The sequence below is a fragment of the Equus caballus genome, chromosome 7, assembly GCF_041296265.1.
Source record: "Equus caballus isolate H_3958 breed thoroughbred chromosome 7, TB-T2T, whole genome shotgun sequence".
In the NCBI taxonomy this organism is placed as follows: domain Eukaryota; kingdom Metazoa; phylum Chordata; class Mammalia; order Perissodactyla; family Equidae; genus Equus; species Equus caballus.
The window spans coordinates 78,328,518-78,353,176 of record NC_091690.1 but is presented as its reverse complement, the minus strand read 5'-3'; the positions used below and the strand labels follow the sequence as shown (position 1 = coordinate 78,353,176).

At 38.5% G+C, this 24,659-nt stretch overlaps 1 protein-coding gene and 1 pseudogene across 1 annotated transcript; both read left to right on the top strand.

Moving 5' to 3' along the window:
- On the top strand, window positions 1,941-2,897 carry OR6A3P (olfactory receptor family 6 subfamily A member 3, pseudogene; annotated as a pseudogene).
- Window positions 20,265-21,209, top strand: OR6B6 (olfactory receptor family 6 subfamily B member 6). The gene has a single exon (NM_001391433.1). It carries the CDS (start codon window positions 20,265-20,267, stop codon window positions 21,207-21,209), a length of 945 nt encoding a protein of 314 aa, NP_001378362.1.
- Window positions 21,210-24,659: the final 3,450 nt, after the last annotated feature.

Below are 24,659 nucleotides of genomic sequence, written 5' to 3'. Positions count from 1 at the left end.
CTCTTCCACATCAGATCCAGAGAAGGCTTGAAGTTTGGAAAGGGAAAAATTTATTTTTGATACTAAGGTAAACAAAGAGAGTACTCTAGTAAATTATGCTTTTATATTGGTCTTGATATTGTCAAAGTAATTAAACAAGGATGCAATTAGACTGAGGAGTCTCTCATGCCTTGGTAGCCTATGTAGGTAAGCAAACCGAAACTTAAGCCAGAGTCCATTATACTTACATCACTCACATCAGAGAAAACGAAACTTAAAAACAATGAATCACAAACAGTCATGTAGGCTTCCCCAAATAAGGCAACCACTTAGGCTACGGCCAATCAAATAATGTCCTTGTTTTGCTTCTGTCCGCTCTATAAAAGCCTTGCCCCTAGTTTCGGTGTGCTGATGCACCCAACCACTTTCAGCTAGGTGCTGCCTGATTTGAATTGATGTTTGCTCAAACGAACTCTTGAAAACTTTAACATGCTTCAGTTTAGCTTTTAACACTACTAAAGGAAGGTGTTCTACTCTCATTCTAAGAGAGTTAGCACAACTTTCAGAACTGGTGGGATTCTCAGTTCTTCTGTTGTCCAGAATCCAGTTCCTAATATGATTACCAGGTGGGTCCCAGGGCCTCCTCTTAAGTACCAGTGATACCGAACCTGAAGTGAGTTCGCTCACCCATTGCACAGCAAGCCAATCTCTGACACTGGGTGTGGTGGAAGAAAGTAGGAATTTTATTTTTGCACAGCACCGAGCAAGGAGAGAGGATGGCTAATGCTGAAATCCCAAACTCCCCGAAAAGCTAAAAGGAAGGGTTTTTATTTGGGGTTTTAGGTAGGGGAGGAGGAGCATATGGCCATGCTGGTCGGAGCTTTCCCACCAGCCTGTCTTTGGCCTTGAGACTACTTGCAGAGAAGAGGAGACCTGTGACCTTGCTGGTCAGCAGCTTTCCCACCTGCCTGTATTTCTTTGTGGGGAGGAGATAATCCAAGTGTTTGTCCTTGATGGTGTCTGTCTCCCTGGAGGATAGTGGATTCTGGAGCCAGGAAGCCAGAGAGTAAGCAGGGAATGATTGTTTTGGTTTTAACCCCATATATGCTGGGTTTAATGTGGGGAAATTGATATCAGGGTCGATATCACTAGATTACGTAGAACTTTCATTCTACAGCTGCTTTCTACTTTGTTCCCTCTTCCTTGCAAGAGGAAATTGCTTTTCTAGCTGGGCCCCAAAGATTCTCTCTTTTGAATGTAAATCTAGGATGTATAATATTGTACCTCCTTCATGTTGCCTGAATATTTTTGAAGCTCTGAGGTCCTGATTTCCTGGTTCCATCTCTTACCATCTGTGTGACCTGGAACAAGTCACTTCATCTATGCCCTAGTGTCCTTAGGTGTCAAGTGGCATTAATAATGGTACTAACTCACAAGGTTCTTCTGAAGATTAAGTGAATTAATATCTGCAAAGTTTTTAGAACAATGCCTGTACTAATAACACTTAGTAAATACTCAATTGTGTTATATGTAATTGTTATTCCTCCATTGTGTTACATATCTCCTCCAAACAGAGTCACGATCCAACTCATAGACAAACTGTCATGTTAGGGCAGCCCAGACTTTCTTACTATGTCTGTCTTTTTCTATGTTCTTCAGGGACCAACTAGTGTCATTTTTACCTGGTGCTTGTCAATACATGCTTCTCCAAGGGCCATAACATACTTTTAATCCACCCCCAATACAAAGCAATTTATTTCTCTCCACTTTTGTCTTAGGTCATTTCCAATTTACAGAAGAGAGCAACGTCCACAGCTCAGTGATGAATTACATACACTACATATGGTACATTCTACAAAGATAAACCCAACAAGAGAAAGGCTGAGTTCTTGCTGCTGCCTCCTGAAGACTCTCTGTTGTCCCTTCTGAAGAGCAGTGAGTAAGAATGATACCATGGAGCGAGGAACCAGAATGAATTTGCTTTGCTGGGCTTCCCAGCTCCTGTGCTACTGCGGGCGCTATTCTTTTTCCTTTCTCTGCTGGCCTATGTGTTGGTGCTGACTGAGAACACACTTGTTATTATGACAATTAGGAACTAACCCACCTTTCACAAACCCATGTACTTTTTTCTGGCTAATATGTCCTTTCTGGAGATCTGGTATGTAACTGTCACTATTCCTGAGATGCTAGCTGGCTTTGCTGGGTCCAAACAGGGCCATGGACAGCTAATCTACTTTGAGGGCTGCATGACACAGCTCTACTTTTTCCTGGGCCTGGGCTGCACTGAGTGTGTCCTTCTTGCCATTATGGCCTATGATCATTATGTGGCCATCTGACATCATCTCCACTACCCTGTTATTGTCAGTGGCTGCCTGTGTATGCAGCTGGCAGCAGACTCCTGGGCTGGAGGTTTTGGCATCTCCATGGTCAAAGTTTTTTTCATTTCTTGCCTCTCTTACTGTGGCCCCAACATCATCAACCACTTCGTCTGTGATTTCTCCCCATTGCCAAAGCTTTCATGTGCTGACATATTTACAGCAGAGCTTACAGACTTTGTTATGGCCATTTTTATCTTTCTGGGGCCACTCCCTGTCCCTGGAGCCTTCTACATGGCCATTAGTGATTCTGTGATGCACATTCCCTCAGCTTCTGGGCGCCATAAAGCCTTCTCCACCTGTGCCTCTCACCTTACTGTTGTGGTCATGTTCTTTGCAGCCGGTGTCTTCATCTATGCCCTAACAAAGCACTCTCTGCTTTTGACACCAACAAACTGGTCTCTGTATGCTGTCATTGTACCATTCATCAACTCCATCATTTACTGCTTGTGCAACCAAGAGGTCAAGAGAGCCCTGCCCCATACTCTACACTTGTTCCAGGGCCAGGATGCTAAGCCCAAGAAAACTATCAAAGATGGGTAGAAGGGAGGTGCTAAGTGTTATAAACTGCTCTTAAGCTTGGGATCTTTGTCTTCTATGAAGGTTAGAGGAGAATTTAGGGCCTAAATTAGGGACTAGGGTTTCAAATGCACCACCAAGGAATTAGTCCAAGAGAAGGAAGAGGGGTGGATGGCAAGCTGGCAGCTAGCAGCTGGATTTTAGCAGGATAGGGCTATAAAATACAGGCTAGAAGTAGGTCCTGTGTTGTCTGCTCTATTGTAATTTGCACAGAGCATGTTCATGAATCACGCTTCCTGGTGGGGTGGAAAAGACTGACTTTGAGCATAAGACATAGCTGCATTTCAATATTTAAACAAGCCAACAAATGCAGAACTTGGGTCTCTCTATATGGCTCCTCGTAGGTTTGCTCCTAGATTTTAGTTCTGAGGCAGAAGGTGTAGAAAAGAGAGGCACAAGGAGGAAACCACCTAAGGAAACATAAGCTTCATTATGGAAAAGCATCAGGAGACTTCTGGATGAGATCTCTTCTAGCCACAGGCCCCTGATTTTAGCCCATGAGGTAACAGCGGGCCAGGAGGCAATGATTCCAGTGTGAGTTACAAGGTAAGGAGACAGGAAACTGAGAATTTTTGTGTTGGCAACATACGATCTTTTGGACCACAGTGGTTTCTAGCTTCATGTCCTGATTTCCTGAGGTCAGTGCCCACATTGAACTAGTGGCTGAATGTAGTTGTTTATTTAATCTTCTGTCTCTATACTATAATCTCCCTGGAGCCAGAGATCACATTTGCTTACTCATCACTTTATTACCATGTCCCAGAATAGTATTTAACACATGGTGGCTATGAAGAAACATAATAAATGAATATAATTAGGAGCCATGTAGGCAAGGCCTTTGTGTCACACCTGTAGATAGGGTTGGCAGGTGCAGGAACTAAACCCCTCATATTTCCCTACAGTACACGGAGGTACAAATTGGCTCAGCCTTGCTGGAAGAAAACTTGGCAATATGTATTACAGGTGCTAAAAGTATTGAAAACATTCTGATTGAGAAAGATTTATATAGACAGACATTCTTATTTATAACGACAAAAACATGGAAATATGCCAAACTTCCACAAAGAGAGGATTAGTTAAATAAATTACAGTTTATACATTAAATGGAATATTATGCAGATCTTAAAATAACATGATCTAAGTAGAGCTAGTGACATAAAAATATTCCTAATGTAATCAATGCAAAGATGAGGTTATGTAACTATCAAAAGTATCAGTCTTATCTATTTGTTTGTTTGTTTAAATAAGACTAGAAGGAATTTGACTAAAACATTAGCTGTAACCATGCAATGGACCCCTTATTCTTCTGAATTGCATTCTGTGACAAGGGTATTGTTGAGAACATATTTATTTAAATAAACATTTCTCAGCCAATAAAATACACATCTTTATTCATCTGGACAGAGAGATGGTTAGAGAGTATGTCAGCTTGATTTTCAGAAATTTAGCTCCCCAATATTACCCCAGACCCAGAATCCTGAGGACAACAACCTACATGCAGCTTCTTTCTCCAGATATGGGAACCTTCTGTTGCTGCAACTTGTCTTTCCATAGTTGTCAGCTGTTTAATAAAGTATATGGAAGCCTACTATAAAAATATCAGGCATTATTTTCTAGTTCTTACTTATTAAAAGTTCTGATATAATATTAATATCTATGTGTGCCAAAAAAGTTACATAACCTTTTAAGTATCTTATTATTATTATTTATAAATTATTAGATATAAAGTTTATAAAAAGTCTATCGCCCAAATGTTCCCATAGAATAACTTTCTGAAAGGGCTAGTGGTCTGGGATGGGAGCGTCCTCCTGTGGGCCTCACTATTGTAGCTATTATAGGAACCTCCTTATAGGTTAAGTCCAACTAACAGGAGGTAACAGCATGATGTGGATTTCTTTCATTGTTCTTTGTTTTTTAAATTTCCAAACTTTTTACAATAAAATGCATTCTTTTTTTTAGTTTAAAAAAATAACTCTTATTCTGACTTCAAAATTTGAAACCAAATACTTCAGGTATAGGAAGAGTACTTAGCACAGTGTCCTGCACAGGTTCATTTTCCAATAACAATGAATGAGAAGATGTTTGAGTCCATGCAAACCATGGTGGGATTGACGCCTCTCTTGACTCTGACTGCATTTTCAAAGTCATGTGATCCTCATGGCTGATATTGAATTTGATGTCACAAAACCTAAGATTTTTCAAGTGTACTATTAATTAGCAGATTAAGTATTCCTCATGCTCCATTGATGTAATCAATTTTTCCCCTAAACCTAGACAGAGGACTTTATTTTATCTCTGTTTCACTTGATCCTGTTTGTTTCAAACCATCTTTATAGTCTGTCAATCTTTCAAACTATTGAATAGATAATGTGACTCTTTTGCAACTTCCTTTGCCAAGGTAGTGTCTGGAGGAAGTCTCCAATCTCCTTTGTCATTACAGGAGTTGGCAGTACTGGATCCAGACTGTGTCTTTTAGATTGGAGAGATACCCAGAGTGCCCAGAGATGATGAACATCTACAGAACAAACGACGATCAATGTAGAAGCTTCTGTGCTCAAAACATCTACTGGTTCCCATCAACTTTAATAAATGCCAAGTTTATTAGTCTGCCTTTCAAGTTTCTTCATAGTACAGTCTCAATTTTCCTTTTTGTTTTTATTTTAATTTCTTGCCTACTACAAACTTATGCAGATGAATTTTAGATTGCAAATAACATTTGTTCTTACTTGAACTTAATAACCAAATATCTCTATTTGCTAACATTTCACATTGAACAAAGTCAGAAAACATCCAAAAACCTTTCTGTAAAAAAGCATGTGAAAAATAACATTCTTTGTAGTACTAAAAACCCTATTTTGCTTCATTAAAAAACCCTGATGGTTATGAAATACAAGTAAAGATTGAGAAACTGTCAAATCAGAGGAGACTAAAGAGACTAGATACCTAAATGGAATTTTGCATCTTAGATTGGATCCTAGAAAAGGTCTATGGAAAAACTGCTAAAATCTTAATAAAATCTTAATAAAACAATAAAATAATTAGTTAACTATAATGTACCAATTTAGATTCTTAGTTTTGAAACCGCGCATGGTAATGTAAGGTGAGGATATTAGGTGAAACTGAAACTGAATAAGGGAATATGAGAGCTCTCTTTACTATCTTTAAAATTTTTCTGTAATCTAAAATTATTCCCAAAAAAAGTTTATTTAAAAAAGAAACATATTGATCTTTTTATACTAAGTAATTTAATGGAGTTTGATTGATTCCAGTGACTTCATCATCATCATCATCATCATCATCATCATCATCATCAGTAAACTGTCCCTTTCTGCATATGGTGATATGTATGGCAATCACTTGGCTTTTATTTCTACACTGAGAAATCTCTTTTGCAAATTTTCCTGGATTTTTAATTCTCATGAAATTCATGCATTGATGTATTTTAATTTAGCTGAATGATAATGGAAAGTTAAAATAAAGTATAATTGAGATATAGTTATTGTTTTATACGTTCAGCAACTCTAACCAATTATACCAGCTCTTCCAGATATCACCATTTCATGCAGGTGAGCATGAGTGGAAAGTTTCATGCAGTGCAGAGAAGAGAGGGCTTATAGCACAGGTGTTCTCATTTTTTGTGTTAGAGCTATTCCTTTTGGGTGGTACCATCTAGCCTGATTTTCACTTTCTATAGCCTCATTTCATGATGGCCAGTGGTTCAGCCTTCCCAGAATTAGTGTCAACTCATGATATGCCTTTAGACAAAGCATGTGAGTGGGTGGAATACAGGAAGCATTAGGGCCATCATTCTCCATCAAATTCCAAAGAGTCATGCATTGACTCTTAGATCCTTTCTAAGATCTGAAGTTTCTCTAGGATTTTTCATTTTTTCAGGTCTATGCTTCACTTCATTCAGCCACCTTTGGGTATTCACAGAGACATGAGTATATGTCCTGGGCCTTCCTTCTTGAAAAACTTCTAGCACTGGATTCTTGATTTTGTGGTTACTGAGGCACAATAAACAGCAGAATCTGAGAGCCCACTAGCCTGAGGACAACCTGACAGACAGAAGGAGTTGACACATTACATTATTCTTAGCACACAGTGCACACTTCACACATGTTCAGTAAGTGACAGAATGGTTCCGGGAGTTCAAGGCAGTGGGTTTGACCTATACTCACTGCAGAGGCATACTTATTCCATCGTCTCACCTCTTGTGCCATTACTCTATATCCTTTCTTGTGCTAGTCTCTCTACAGCGGAAGCCCTACTCCTCATTTCCATTGATCAAGTCATGGCTGTGGTTCATATTCTAACACAAGTAATATTTTACATTTGTGTAGTTAGCACAAAGCAGTTTTAGAATTGTTTTCATGTACATACTACTTTTGAAACTAACATTAATGCTATGATGCTAACAAGGGAATTGTTGTATTCCATTCTATGGATAAAGAAACTGAGGAATAAAGAAAATTTTATAAGATCAAATGTCTTAAAAATGATTGAACCAAGATATGACGTCAGCCTCATGGCAGAGTGATCTTGCCTGGGACTCTCTTTCCTCCAACATACAATGAAAAGGAGCATCCATACTCAAGCAGAGGACATCCTAACACAACAAAATGTAGGGCAGAGAGGCTGGACCCCCCCATCAGAGGAGCTGGAATGGGGTAAGAGAGAACTTTGCTCCCTCCCCTAAAGTCTGCAATCCACCACCGTGGGAGGATCCATGAGGGAAGGAAGTGGGAAGGGGATGCTTGTTCACAGGAATTCCAAGGACTATTTAGGATCCTTGAGGCCTAGAGGGAAGCATTCTAAGGGGGTGAAAGCTTACTTGGGGGGTGACCTAATCAAGCCAACATCCCAGGAGACCAGATAATGAGAGCAGAGTGAGAAAGCCCAGAGAACATGCAGGACAAAGCACTTCTCTCCCCACCCGCCCTGTTCCCACTCCACTGCCTGGGATCTTGGCTGAAGGCGGAAGCCTCAGGATATGTGGCTCTCTACCCCCATCCAGTGGCGATGCACAGTAACTGCAACCAAACAATATCAGAATGCAAAAGACCTGACCCACCTTCTCTAACATCAGACACAACATCAAATCTCCAGACCAGAGAGAAAACAACAAATACCCAGAATTCAGTCCTGAGGACACAGAAATATGTAATCTAAATGACAATGAATTCCAAATAGCTACCATCAAAAAACTCAACAGCGTAAAAGAGAATGTAGAGTAACAATTCAACTAGTTCAGGAGCTACTTCACAAAGGAGATTGAGACTATAAAGTAGAATCAATCAGAAATATTAGAGATGAAAGACACAATGGAAGAGATAAGACAAAATACAGATTGCCTGAACACTGGAGTGGACATCATAGAGGAGCATATCAGAATGGTCAAAGATAGACATGTTGAAACACTCCAGACAGAGGAGAAGATTGGACTAAGACTAAAAAGAAATGGAGAAAGTCTCTGAGAAATATCTGACTCAATGAGGAAATGCAACATAAGAATTATAGGTATTCCAGAAGGAGAGGAGAAGGAGAATGGAGCAGAAAGTGTGTTTAAAGAAATAATAGCAGAGAATTTCCCAAACCTAAGGAAAGAGAGGGAAATCTGTGTTGAAGAGGCTTCCAGAACACCTAGATTTATCAATGTAAAAAGACATTGTGCAAGCCATATAGTAGTAAAACTGGCAAAAATGAATGACAAAGAAAGTATACAAAGTGCAACAAGACAGAAGAAAATAACCTAGAAAGGAACCCTTATCAGGCTTTCAGCGGATTTCTCTGCAGAAAACTTACAAGCTAAGAGAGAATGGAAGAACATTTTCAAATCTTTAAAAGACAAACATCTTCAGCCAAAAAATATACTCTATCCAGCAAAAATATCCTTCAGAACTGAGGGAGAAATAAAAACTTTCCCAGATAAACAAAAGCTAAGACACTTTGTAGCCAGAACACCCCCTCTACAAGAAATCCTCAAGAAGGTCCTCATACCTGAAAAAAGAAGGGAGAAAGGATCACAAACACAGAGTAAGGAGTTAAATAGGCAGACAGAATCAGAATAGGATAGCAAATAATCAACTATAACATTAAGCTAAAGGGAAGGAAAACACCAAAAACAAAGATAATCCTGTCATTTTTAACCACAAACTCACAACACAAGATGGAATAAGATATGAGAAGAACAACTTAGGAGTGAAGGAGGAAAGGTACTAAATTGGTTTAGACTAAGGAAATAGGAGGCCATCAGAAAATGGACGATCTTATACACGAGATTCTGAACACAAAACTCAGGGAAACCACTCAACAAAAAAGCAGAAAAGAGACACAAAGAGTAAATAAAGAGAAAACAAAGAAACGCATCACAAAAAACTACATAATTCAACGCGTAGAGCAAAACACACAGGGCAAGAAACAAAGGAAATGCAGAAAAACCAGAAGGTGAGTGATAAAATGACAGTATTAAGCCCTCATACATCAATAATCTCCCTAAATGTAAATGGATTGAATTCTCCAATATAGAGACATAGAGTGGTGAGATGGATTAAAGAACAAGACCCATCAATATGCTGCCTCCAGGAAACACATCTCATCTCCAATGACAAACACAGGCTCAGAGTGAAGGGATGGAAGATGATACTCCAAGCTAATGGTAAACAAAAGAGAGCAGGTGTTGCAATACTTATATCAGACAAAGTACACATCAAGATAAGACAAGTTAAGAGAGACAAAGAGGGGCAGTATATATTGATGAAAGGGTCACTCCATAAGAAGAAATAACACTTACAAATATCTATGCACCCAACACAGGAGCAACAAAGTTCATAAAGCAACTATTAACAAACCTAAAAGAAGATGTTAATAACAACACAATAATAGTGGAGGACCTCAACACTCCACTCACATCAATGGATACATCATCAAGACAGAAAATCAGCAAGGAAACAATGGAATTAAATGAAAAGCTAAACCAGTTTGACTTAATAGGCGGATATAGAACACTCCATCCAAAAAAAACAGAATACACATTTTTCTCAAGTGCATACAGAACATTCTCAAGGATAAACCATATGTTGGGAAACAGGGCATGCCTCAATAAATTTAAGAAAATTAAATAATAACAAGACCTTTTCTCATCATGATGCTATAAAGCTAGAAATTAACTACAAGAAAAAAACCAAGAAAGAGACAAAGATGTGGAGACTAAACAACATGCTATTGAATAAGGAATGGATCATTGAAGTAATTAAAGGAGAAATCAAAAAATATCTGGAGACAAATGAAAATGATAACATACCATAACGACTCATATGGGATGCAACAAAAGCCATATTAAGAGGCAAATTCATCTCAATACAGGCACACCTTAACAAACAAGGAAAATCCTAAATAAGCAATCTCAAATTACACCTAAATGAATTAGAAAAAGAAGAACAAACAAAGCCCAAAGTCAGCAGAATGAAAGAAATAATAAAAATCAGAGCAGAAATAAATGCTATTAAAATAAAAAAGGCATAGAAAGGATGAATGAAACAAAGAGCTGGTTCTTTGAGAAGATAAATAAAATTGACAAACCCTTTGCCAGACTTATAAAGAAAAAAAGAGAGCAAGCTCAGATAAACAAAACTAGAAATCAAAGAGGAGAAATAACAGCAGACACCACAGAAACACAACAGATTATAAGAGAATACTATGAAAAACTAAATGCCAACAAAATGGATAATCTAGAGGAAATGGATAAATTCTTAGACTCTTACAACCTCCCAAAGCTGGATCAAGAAGAAACAGACAATATGAGTAGACCCATCACAAGGAAAGAGTTTGAAACAGTAATCAAAAGCATCCCAAAGAATAAAACCCCAGGACCGCACAACTTCTCTGAGGAATTCCACCAAACTTTCAGAGAGAATTTAATACTTATGCATCTCAAGCTACTCCAAAAAATTAGGGAAGATGGAATGCTTCCTAACACATTCTATGAGGCCAACATCACTCTGATACAAAAGCCAGACAAGGACAACACAATAAAGGAAAACTAAAGGCCAATATTGCTGATGAATATAGATGCAAAACTCCTCAACAAAATTTTGGCAACCTGAATTCAGCAACAAACCAAAAAGATCATATATCATGATCAAGTGGGATTTATACCAGGAACATAGGGATGGTTCAACCTCCACAAGTCAATCAACATGATACACCACATCAACAAAGTGAGGAATAAAAACTACATGATCATCTCAACAAATTCAGAGAAAGCATTTGACAAGATCCAACTGACAAAAACTTTCAACAAAGTGGGGATAGAAGGAAATTACCTCAACATAGTAAAGGCCGTATATGACAAACCCACACCCAACATCATACTCAATGGGGAAATACTGAACGCCATCCCTCTCAGAACAGGAAAAAGGCAAGGATGCCCACTATCACCACTCTTTTTCAACATAGTACTGGAGGTTTGGCGAGAGCAATTAGGCAAGAGAAAGGAATAAAAGGAATCCAAATAGGGAGTGAAGAAGTGAAACTCTCGCTGTTTGTAGACGACATGATCATACATATAGAAACCCCCAAAGAATCCATCAGAAAACTATTAGAGATAATTAACAACTACAGTAACGTTGCAGGGTACAAAATCAACTTACAAAAATCAGTTGCTTTTCTATACTCCAATTACAAACTTACATAAAGAGAACTCAAGAATACAATTCCACTTACAATCGCAACTTAAAAGAATAAAGTAGATAGGAATAAATTTAATGAAGGAGGTGAAAGACTTTACAGTGAAAACTATAAGACATTACTGAAAGAAACTGATAATGGCACAAAGAGATGGAAAGAGATTGCATGCACATAGGTTGGAAGATTAAACATAGTTAAATGTCCATACTACCCAAAGCAACCTACAGATTCAATGCAATCCCGATCAGAATCCCAATCACATTCTTCATGGCAATAGAAAAGAATCCCATGATTCATATGAGGCAACCAAACACCACCAATTGCTAAAGCAATCCTGAGAAAAAAGAACAAAGCTGGAGGTATCACAATCCCTGACTTCAAAACGTACTACAAAGCCACAGTGATCAAAACGGCATGGTACTGGTACAAAAACAGGCACACAAGTCAATGGAACAGAACTGAAAGCCCAGAAATAAAAGCGCACATCCATGGACAGCTAATTTTTGACAAATGTGCCAAGAATACACAATGGAGAATAGATAATCTCTTCAATAAATGGTGTTGGGAAAACTGGACAGCCACATGCAAAAGAATGAAGGTAGACCATTATCTCAAGCCATACACAAAAATCAACTCAAAATGGATCAAAGACTTGAAGATATGTGCTGAAACCATAAAACTCCTGGAAGTTAATACAGGTAGTATACTCTTTGACATCAAACTAAAAAGGATCTTTTCGAATACCATGTCTTCTCAGACAATGGAAACAAAAGAAAAAATAAACAAGTGGAACTTCATCTGACTGAAGAGCTTTGCAAGGCCAAAGAAACTAGAATCAAAACAAAGAGACAACCCACCAATTGGGAGAAATATTTGCAAATCATATATCTGACAAGGAATTAATCTCCATGATATATAAGGAATTCACACAATTGAGCAATAAAAAAATTAACAAACTGATCAAAAAATGGGCAGAGGATATAAACAGACATTTTTCCAGAGAAGATATACAGAGGGCCAATAAACACGTGAAAAGATGTTCAACATCACTAATAATCAGGGAAATGCAAATCAAAACTACACTAAGATACCACCTTATGCCTGTTAAAATGGCTATAATCACCAAGACTAAAAATAGCAAATGTTGGAGAGGGTGTGGAGAAAAGGGAACCCTCATACACTGCTGGTGGCAATGCAAACTGGTGCAACCACTATGGAAAACAGTATACAGATTCCTCAAAAAACTAAAAATAGGACTACCATACAACCCACCTATCCCATTACTGAGTATCTACCCGAACAATTTGAAATCAATAATCCAAAGTAACATATGTATCCCTATGTTCACTGCAGCACTATTTACAATAGCCAAGACACAGAAACAATCCAAGTGCCCATCGACTGATGATTGGATAAAGAAGATGTGGTGTATATATATACAATGGAATACTACTCAGCCATAAAAAAAGACAAATTCATCCCATTTGCAGCAACATGGAAGGACCTGGAGGGAATTATGCTAAGCGAAATAAGCCAGACTGAGAAAGACAAACACCAGATGATTTCACTCATATGTGGAATGTAAACAAACACATGGACAAGGAAAACAGTTCAGTGGTTACTAGGGGAAGGGGGATGGGGGGTGGGCACAGGAGACAAAGGGGAGCACTTATGTGTGACAGTCAAGAAATAATGTACAACTGAATTCTCACATTGAAGTAAACTACTATGAACTCAATTAAAATTAAAAATTAAAAAAATGATTGAACCTAGATTAATAACCAGATCTTCTGACTGCTGAACCAAAATTATTTCCCATTGCACTACTTCCATGCTATCTCCCTGCCATGAGTCTGGAATGACACCTCTTTGATGAAACCTTTTCTAGGTTCCAAAGTGAGCAAGTATCTCTCTCTCCTTGGAGTTCTTAGAGCACTTTGTTTGTGCCTCTCTTATAGCACATGTCACATTCTATGTTCATTATAGCGTATACTTATTATTCTACTTAGAATACCAGAAGTTCCTGAAGGGAAGAAACTATGACCTACATATTTTTATTCCAAAGACTGTATATCACAGTGCCTTATACATAATAAGAGCTCAATAAAAGAGGATGCAATTTTTGCAGCACCTGAACAAATGAATGTATTCGTTACCTTATTAACCCACTTACGTTTCTTTTGCTGATTTTTTAGTAACTTGGTGTTGCATTACCTTGCATATAGTAGCAACAGAAAAAGGCCACACTCTACCCACAGGTATAAATAAATATGGTCCAGGTATAAACAGCAATTGATAGGTGGATGGAGATTCAGCTCCCAAGTCCAGGTCCCCTGGACACAGTTTTGGCAGCACACATAGAGTTTCCCTAGTGGCAGGAGAGACTGAGTGTAAGTGAGCCTTCTGGGAAGAAGACATGGGCAAAAGATACATGTGTGTTAAATATATTCTCCTGCCTCTGCTTCTGTCTTCTCATATTAGTGCTGCAATACCTATCATACAGTCTAGGCAGAGACCAGATATGGGTCTCCAGGAAGTATAAAAATTTGTAGCCCAGTCTTCCTTCCCCTGATTGGTGTAAATGTCTGAAAAATTGTCCACTCTCAAAGAGAGGTTAGATAGACCACAGCAAGTGGTTAAAGGTACCAGGTGAGATAGGTTGATTCCTGAGGAAAACTCCAAGGAAGAGAAGGAGAGATTTGGAGAGATGGCGGCAGGCACCATATTGGATAGGAGAAATGATATTGTCAGGAATGAATGAAGAAATGAAGATTCAGATCATCTTTACCCAAGGTTGGGGAATTTTTGGCAGGTGTAGGAACTTGTAGGTGTTGGATCAGGGGCACAAAGGATACACTTCTTGCTCCAGAAGTCTGCCAGGGTCTGTATTGTCTCTTGAGAACAAGAATATATAGGACTGAAGAAAAAAGTAGTTATATAGTACAATGAAATGATTTCTATCCTCGATACCATAGACATCCCAGAGCTCAGTGCTCTCAGTTATGAAAATGAGGAAGAGAGTGAGAGAGGATTCTGCACCTCTCCATGCATCAAAGCAGAGCATGCTGAGAGGTTCATTTGTGGTGAAAAAAAGTGGAGAAGAATATGAAGTAACAGGGGTGTGCTTGAATATCTGAAGCCAATACGTTAGAGAGAGGATAGGAAAAAGGCAAGGGTGATCTGTAACACAGAGCTCCTCAAAGATGCCATAGTCCTGTTCTCCAGGAAATCTGGCTTACCACATTCCCCTAGAATATAACAGAAAAAAAGTGAATAACAGAGAGATAATGAATGGTCTTGTGTTCTTATGAACACATAGGAGTGAGTACCATGTATGAGTCTAGTGTGACATAACATAATAATAGCTAACATTTACAGAGAATAACCAACAGCCAATTCCTATGTTAAGTGCTTTCCCTGCATTACCATATTTATTCTCATAACAAACCAGTAGGTAGGCATTATTAACATTATTCTATTTTACAGCAGTGGATGAGGCAGTACATAGCTGTTAAATATTCTGTTTAGGGTGACACAACTAGTAGCCTTGTTCTTCCTCTAAAGTCAGTGTGCTTAACCAATATGCAAAGGTAAATGCATGGGAAATTGTGTGACTGATAGTGAAAATGTGGAATGTTTACATCTCCTGAGGAAAAGCCTTGGCATTCTTCCTACTTGGTCTAAGACATGGGAAAACTCAGTACTTTCTGCTCCCAGAACCAGTTGCTTTTCTCAAGGAAAAGCAATGGATCAAAGGCATTGAAAAACTAGGCCAGGAACTACTTACTAATGAGCCACATCAGAGTGAAGGTGTTGGCTGGAGGCCTGAGAGTAAGGTCTAATTCCTTTCCACCCAGCAACTAGGGCTGAGCTCCTCTGATGTGTGCTGCTATGGAAAGGAGGTCGTGGCACCAATAACATGTATTTCAGTGCCTCATCTTTCTGTCCCTTGCCATGAGCTATATCCAGAAGATTTCTAGTCCCATGGGATATCAGGGTGAACCTCGATGGGCCTCCCACCCTTTGTACCAAGTGAGGAGTGTGGTGGATAAATTGTTTGGCAGAAAGAGTAAGCAGTGATCTGAAGGTGGGACCTGAACTCTCTATTTACGGATGAGCTTGGCATTTAATAGAGATTCACATTTATTCATGTATTTTCAAGAGATGACCTTGTGGTAACCTAGTTCCTTAACGACAAGTTAAAATAATTGGGCTAGCTCATGCACAATCCCTCCTTTCAACGTTACAACATCTGCCTGTCCTTGTACTATATTTGGGCACTCTCCCACCTCTTGTCTCTTACCCTTCCAGACAGAGTCTGCAACAATGACTCATATTTAGAGACATTGACCTTCCAAGTGACCTGAGACCAGGGATCATATTCAATGTTCTCAAACCCTGTGGATATGTTTGGCATGAAAGTACCCTGGATGTGCAAGCTGTGTGTCCACAGATGTATAGCCTGATGGATAGGTGCCTCTTGTCAGTAAAGACCCTGAGATCACACTTCTTTGCACCTCATGTATTTCTTGTGATGCCAAATCTCCAAGGGATTCATTAATTCACTTGTTAATCCATGCTCCTTTAAAAATACGTGTGTTTGCCAGTCACTGTCCTAAGCATAAGTTGTGAAGGCCAAAGCCCTACTCACCTCATTGCCACTGATCAAATCATGGCTGTGGTTCATATTCCAAGGGAGGTAATATTTTATATTTGTATAGTTATCACAGAGCAGTTTTAGAACTGCTTTCACATACATATTACTTTTGAACCTATCAATGATAGGACACAGACCAGGGAATTATTGTTATCCCATTTTATTTATAAATAAACTGAAGAATAAAGGCAATTTTCTAAAGTCATATTTCTTTAAAATGGTGGAAACTAAATTAGGAACCATGTCTTCTGACTGCTGAATCAATACCATTTCCCTCTCCACTGCTTCCAAACTAACTTCTTCCTTTATGTCTGGAATGACACCTTTGATGAAACCTTTCTAGATTGCTCAGTCAGAAAACATTTCCCCCACTTTGGAGTTCCTAGAGCACTTTGTTTCTGCATCTTGTATAGGTCGTGTCACATTATACCCTCATTATAGCATATACTTCTTATTTTACTTACAAAACTATAGATTCCCAGAGGGTAGAGACCATGATCTAAAAATGTTTATTCCAAATGATGTATAGCACAGGGCCCTGTACATAATAAGAGCTCAATAAATGCAGAAAACATTTTCTATAAAGAATAAACAAATTAACATCTCTATTACCTTATTAACCCACTTAGATTTCTTATCCTGATTTCTGAGTAAATTTGATGTTCCTTCAACTTATATACAGGAGTAAAGGGATATGACCATATCATACCCACAAGTATAGATAAACATGATCCAGGTATAAAAAGGAATTGATAAGAGGATGAAGATACATCTTCCTTGTCAGCTGGACATAGTTTGTCAGTGCACAGAGCATTTCCCTAGAGCCAGGACAGACCAGGTATAAATGAGCCTCCTGGGAAAAAGACATGGGCAAAACAGGTGAGTGTTAAATATACTCATCTTCCCTGGCTCAAGTCTTCTTGTCTTAGTCCTGCAATACCTACCACACAGTCTAAGAAGAGACCAGACTTGGATCTCCAGGAAGTATAAAAATCTGCATATCAATTTGCTTCCCATGATGCGTACAAACGTATGAAGGATTTTCCATTCTCAGGAGAAAGCAAATGGATCATGGTGAGTAGTTGGAGTTACCAAGAGAGATTGGTTGATCCTTGAAAGAAGCTCAAGAAAGATGAGGAGGGACTTGGGAAAATGGCAGCACGCATCATTCCTGGACAAGAGAAAGAATGTTAAGGGAAATAACTAGAGAAATGAAGATTCAGGGAACACTACATCTTTGCGTAGTTGTGAGGTCTTTTGGGTTTTGAGACAGGGCACAAAGGATATGTTTCTTATTCTAAAAGTCTATCAGTGTCTGTATTATCTTTGAGAAGAAGCACAAGGACTGAAAAATATACTATAGTACGATGAAAGAATTTCTTTCCTTGGATACCATAGACGTCCCAAAGCTCAGTGCTCTCAGTTCTGAAAGCCAGAAAAATAGAATTCTACATTTCTTCATGCTTCAAATTAGAGCCTGTTGGGACATGCATTTTCAGCAAAGAAAATGGAGGAAAATATGAAGTAGTAGGTGTGTGCTTGACTATGTGGAAACAATACTTTAAAGAGAAGATCCAGAAGCTCTGAGTGATCTGCAACTCAGAGCTCTTCAAAGATGCTATAATCCTATAATCAAGGAAAGTTGAGTTATGTTATTCCAGAGAATATAACATAAAAACTGAGCAAAGAAAGAGAATGAAGGATTGAGTGTGTTTAGAAGTCCATGTGAGTGAAAATATGTGAGCACTCATAATTGACTAAATATGGATGGGTGTTATGCAACATAATTTATAGCAGCTAATGTTTGGTCCATAACCATGGGCCAAGTCCTATGTTTAATGCTTTCTGTGTGATGTCTCTTTTAATTCTCACAACACAATCTAGTAAGGTAGGCATTATTATAATTATTCCTATTTTACAAAAGGTGGTATGGAAGTATATACTTGACAAGTGACCTGTATAAGGCAATACGCCCCCTAGGTAATGAAACCAAAACTAAAATCTAAAAATTAGTGCTCTAAACCAGTACGTAAAGGTTAATGTGTGGAAAATAGTGTGGCTGATGATGGAAATGAGGAATTTTATCCATGTCCTGAAGACTCAGAACTGCTACATTGGTGCTACTTCCTGCTAGGGCTATAACATATTCTCTGCTCCCGGAAACAGATGCTTTTCACAAGCAAAAGCACTTTGTCGAATGCATTGAGGACCGAGGCAAAGAATTCTTTACTAGTAAACTACCTCACAGATGAAAGTGGAAGTGTGAGGCTGAGAGTAAGAGACAGTCTCTTCCCACACATTAAGCCTCACTGAGTTCTGCCCACGTGTGTTGTTATGGAAAGGAGGTGGTGGTGCTAATAACAGGCATTTCAGTACTTCATCCTTTACTCCTTTGCTTTGAGTCACAGCCAGAAGATCTCTAGTCCTGTGGAATATCAAGGTGAACCCTGATTGACCTCTTCCTCTCCATATGCAAAATGAACAGTATATTGGACAAATAATTTGGCAGAAAGAGTGAGTAATGGACTGAAGGCAGAACAGGAATTCAGGCTTCATGGATTAGGGAGGCATTTAATGAAGATAAACAGTCATTGATGTGTTTTCAAGAGATAACTCTGTGGTAATCTACTTCTTTAGCCAAAGATTAGAATTCTCAGACTAGCTCACAAATAATTCTGCCTTCCAGTCTTACAGGACAAGTCTGTCTATGTACAGCACTCTCCTGGCCTTTTCTCTCCACTCTGGTCCAGAACCTGAGACAATGACTGATATTTAGAGAACCTGACCTACCAAGTAACATTAGACCAGGGATCATATCCAGCATTCTCAGAGCTTGTGAATATGTTTGTCATGAAACGACCTTCTGTGTGCAAGCTGAGGATGTGTCCACAGATGTGTAGCCTGATAGAAAGGTGCTTCCTGCCAGAGAAGTGAGATCACACTTCCCTGCCCCAGATCTATATCTTGTGGATTACAAAGCTCCAAGGGCTTCATTAATTCACTTGTTAATCCATATTCATTTAATATTCATATGTTTGCTTGTCACTGTCCTAGGCATTGGGGTCATTGTCATGAAGGACAGTCTTGAGTTTTGGAAAATTGCAGGGCAGTGAAAAGAAACCTGAATGCATGAGGGGGTTGTGCACCGGGAACGAATGCTATTGAGGCACTTGACCCAGCTTTGGGAGATGTCTTCTAAGCGGAACCTTGAATCTTGAATCAGCAGATAAAGATTGGGGAATGGGCGAAACTGGAGGAGGGAAGAGCGTATGCAGGTGCCAGTGATTGCATTGTGCATGGGAAGCAGAAACTAGTAGAGTGTGTCTCGAGCATGGAATACCACTTAGAGAGTCAAAAGACATGAGGCTGGAGAAATAGGTGGGGATCAGTATATCAAGTACTTCCTATGTGTGATAATGAAAACACTTCTACATTTATCCAAAAGCAATGGGAGAGTCATTAAGGATTTTTTCAAGAGTTATATCATTTTTTAACTTCCACAGACTCTATTCTGAAGAAACTGTGCTGAATCAAAGGACAGCATTCAATGGATCACCCAGATATTAACCTTTGTTTCCTTTCAGGCAGGAAAAAACAAAACTTTGTGCAGTGAGTTCCTAACTGAACAGAGATCCAGAACCAACAAGGGAGAGACTATCACCTATGTTCACTGACAAAGGAGCTGGGAATGATATGCATAGTGACATTCAAGTATTTCATCAGGTAAGTGAGAGTCAGAGGTGGGAGTACATTTTGATTCTGGGAGAGTTCCGTGATAAACAAAGAAACAGCAACAAATAACTTTCAGGAATTTGTGTGCTTCACATTAGAAGATGACTCCGTATTAACCAAAGTTATTTTTTGAATTCATTCACAGGGAAGACTGATTTACTATCTTATCTTGATCTCTTGTCTGATGTCATAGTCATGTTCGTTGTTTGTGGTATTGTCACAGAAGACTTCAATACCTCTCAGGGCTCTTAGTCATGCTGGAGGAAAACATCACTCTGGTCAGCGAGTTCATCCTGGTGGGCTTCCCCACTGCCCCATGGCTTCAAGTCCTGCTCTTCTTCCTCTTCCTTGTGGTCTATCTGCTGGTGGTAGTGGAGAATCTTGTCATCATGCTCACTGTTTGGGTCACTGGCTCCCTCCATAAGCCCATGTACTATTTCCTGAGTAGCTTGTCCTTCCTGGAGGTCTGGTATGTCTCCGTCACAGTCCCCAAGATGCTAGATGGATTTCTCCTGCGTAGACGGCACATTTCCTTCACAGGTTGCATGACCCAGCTCTACTTCTTTATCTCACTAGCCTGCACAGAGTGTGTGCTTCTGGCAGCCATGGCCTATGACCGTTATGTGGCTATCTGCCACCCTCTCCAATATTCAGTCATCATGACCACAGGTTATTGTGTGCAGCTGGTGGCTTTCTCCTATATGACTGGTTTCATGATCACCATGATCAAGGTCTATTTCATTTCAAATGTCACCTTTTGTGGTTCCAATGTCATGAACCACTTTTTCTGTGACATCTCACCAATCCTTAAACTGGCCTGCAAAGACATGTCCACAGCTGAGTTAGTGGACTTTGCCTTAGCTATTGTCATTCTTGTCTTCCCTCTTACCACCACTGTCTTTTCCTATGTCTACATTGTCTCCACTATTCTGCATATACCCTCCAGCCAAGGGAGGAAGAAAGCCTTCTCCACCTGTGCATCCCACCTCACTGTAGTCATAATTTATTACACAGCCATGATTTTCATGTATGTTCGGCCCAGAGCTATTGCATCATTTAATTCCAACAAACTAATCTCAGCTGTGTATGCAGTCCTCGCACCCATGTTAAATCCCTTCATCTACTGCCTTAGGAACCAAGAAGTCAAGAATGCTATCAAAAAGACTGTGGGAGTTGTCCAGTGCCTCTTGCTTAGCTGAGCTCTACTTCCTGGAGGAGTCAGTGTTCCAGCAAGGATGTCATCCCCATGACACTTATCATGGTTCTGCATAAAAGCTTGCTCTGTAGATCTAGAATCTTAAAGAAATCATAGCATAGGAAGAGAAAAAAATTTAAAATACTAACATGATACGTTATATATTGCTTTAATCTTGAACTGGTTTTAATACACACTCTATATATTTAATAATTACTTTGAAATGACAGAGTAATAAATATTTAACATATATGAGTTGGTGTTATTAGTACTTTACATGTAATAGATTATTTATTCTTGTAACACCTCTATGAATTAGTTGTCATTACTTATCTGATTTTACAGATCATGAAACTGAAGCACACAGAGAGAAGTTAAATATGTTGTCCAAGATTGCACACAATAAATATGAAAGCATTTATTTGAAGCCAGGGACTGTAGCTCTATAATCCACTGTATTCAATTCTCTCCGTGTCTAACAGTCTGTGTTAGTGGTTCTGGGGCGCATTAGTTAAAGAACATTGATGCCTGGACAGAATAAGCAATCCCGTCAGTAAAATCTGTATAGATGTGATGATAATTGATAGTGGTATGGTAGTGATGGTGGTGAGAATGCTATTTGTGATTACACTGAGTTAGTGATGATGGGTTACCATTGATATTAAATATGTGAGGGGATGGACTATAATTAGTTTTTGGGTGGTGAACATGATGTAATCTACACACAATTTGGAATATATTATGATGTACATCCGAAAGCTATATAATGTTATAATCCAATGTTACTGCAATTAAAAATAAATAAATAAATAAATAAATAAAAACATATGTGTGCTTAAATTTTGAAATCAATAACATAATATAAGCAAACCTCGTTTTCTACTTAAATATGATATACGACAGAACTTGAATTAAAATACAAAACCATTTGTTCCACATTTAATTTTTTAAGTATTGCTCCATAAAGAACTTCTACCTTTCTTCCATCCATGTGATGCCATTACCAAATTGAATTGATTCTGAGATGTCTGAGCTAAAACGTTCAGTAAATTTAAATCCAGATGTTGAGCATGTTGTGCCTAGCTTCTCAGCCTTTTACTGGAAGACTGTATGTGCCACTAGGAAGCACTCGGTTCCTCTCAGAACCAGTACAAGTAAGTTTACTGCACACAACTACCCCTTTACTTTTTCCCTTTTAGTTGTGCTTCTTCTCTTATCAAAGTAAATTAGACTATATTTTAATATCTATAGAAGAATTTCACCCGTATATTTTCCACTGTGCTTCTAATTCACTCACTGAGGTTTACTATCTTCTAATAAATAACATAATCAGAATTTTTTAAAGTTATTTTATTGAGATCATATTTGTTTATAAAATTGTGTAATTTCAGGTGTACATTATTATATATCAGTTTCTGTATAGCCTGCATTGTGCTCATCACCAATAGTCTAGTTTTCATCTGTCACCATACATGTGTGCCCCTTTACCCCTTTCGCCCACCTGTCAACTCCTTCCCCTCTGGTAACCATTAATCTGTTCTCCGTATCCATGTGTTTATCTTCCACATATGAGTGAAATCATATGGTGTTTGTCTTTCTTTATCTGCCTTATTTCACTTCACATAATATCCTCAAGGTTCATCCAAGTTGCTGCAAATGAGACCATTTTGTCTTTTTTATGGATGAGTAGTACTCCATTGACTATATATACCACATCTTCTTTCTCTATTTATCAGTTGATGGGCACTTGGGTTCCTTCCATGTCTTGGCTATTGTGAATAATGCTGCAATGAACCGAGGGGTGCATAAATCTCTTTTTATTGTTGATTTCCTATTCTTTGGATAAATACCCAGTAGTGGGATAGCTGGATCATATTGTATTTCTATTTTTAATTTTTTGAGAAAACTCCATTCTGTTTTCCATAGTGGCTGCACCAGTTTGCATTTCCATCAGCAGTGCATGAGGGTTCCCTTTTCTCCACATCCTCTCCAACATTTTTTATTTTTTGTCTTCTTAGTTATAGCCATTCTGATGGGTGTAAAGTGATATCTCACTGTGGTTTAGATTTGAATTTTTCTAATAATTAGTGATGTTGAACATTTTTTCATGTGCCTGCTGGCCATCTGTGTATCTTCTTTGGAAAAATATTTGTTCATATCCTCTACCCATTTTTTGATCAGGGTTTTTGTTTTTTTGTTGTAGAGTTGTAGGAGTTTTTAATATATCTTTGAAATTAACCCCTTGTTGGATATAAGATTTGTAAATATATTCTCCCAGTTGGTAGGTTGTCTTTTCGTTTTGTTCATGCTTCCTTTGCCTTGCAGAAGCTTTTTATTTTTTACTTTTTCCTATGCCTGAGTAGACATGGTATTTGAAAAGATGCTGCCAGGACTAACATCAAACAGTTACTACCTATGATTTCTTCTGGGAATTTTATGGTTTCAGATCTTACATGCAAGCCTTTAACCCATTTTGAGTTAATTTTTGTGTATGGTGCAAGATAATGGTCTAGGTTGATTCTTTTGTGTGTGGCTGTCCTGTTTTCCCAACACTGGTTATTGAAGAGACGTCCCTTTCTCCATTGTGTGTTCTTGGCTCCTTTGTCCAAGGATGTGTGCTGCTTTATTTCTGGGCTTTCAATTCTCTTTCATTGATCTGTGTTTCTGTTTTTGTGCCAGCACTATGCTGTTTTGATTACTGTAGCTTTGTAGCATATTTTGAATTCATGGGTTGTGATGCATCCAGGTTTGTTTTTTTTCTCAGGATTGCTTTGGCTACTTGTGGTCTCTTGTTATTCCATATAAATTTTAGGGTTCTTTGTTCTATTTCTGTGAAGAAAGTCATTGGGATCCTGATTGGGATTGCATTGAATCTATAGATTGTTTTCAGTAATATGGACATTTTAACTATGTTTATTCTTCCAATCCATAAGTATGGAATATCTTTTCATTTCTTTGTCTTCTTTGATTTCTTTCAATGTCTTACAGTTTTCAGTGTATAGGTCATTCCCATCCTTGATTAAATTTATTCCTAGATATTTTATTCTTTTTGTTGTAATTGTAAAAGGGATTATATTCTTAACTTTTCTTTCTGCCAGTTCATGTTAGTGTATAGAAATACAATGGATTTTTGTAGGTTGATTTTTTACCCTGCAACTTTGCTGTAGTTGTTGATTGCTTGCAATGGTTTCTAGTGGATTCTTTAGGGTTTTCTGTATATAGAATCATATCATCTGCAAACAGTGAAAGTCTTACTTCTTACTTCTTCCTTTCCAGTTTGGATAACTTTTATTTATTTTTCTTGCCTAATCACTCTGGCAAAACCTCCAGTACTATGTTAAATAGGAGTGGGGAGAGCAGGCAGCCTTGTCTTGTTACTGTTCTCAGAGGGATGGCTTTAGTTTTTCACCACTGAGTATGATTTTGGCTGTGGGTTTGTCATATTTCGGCTTTA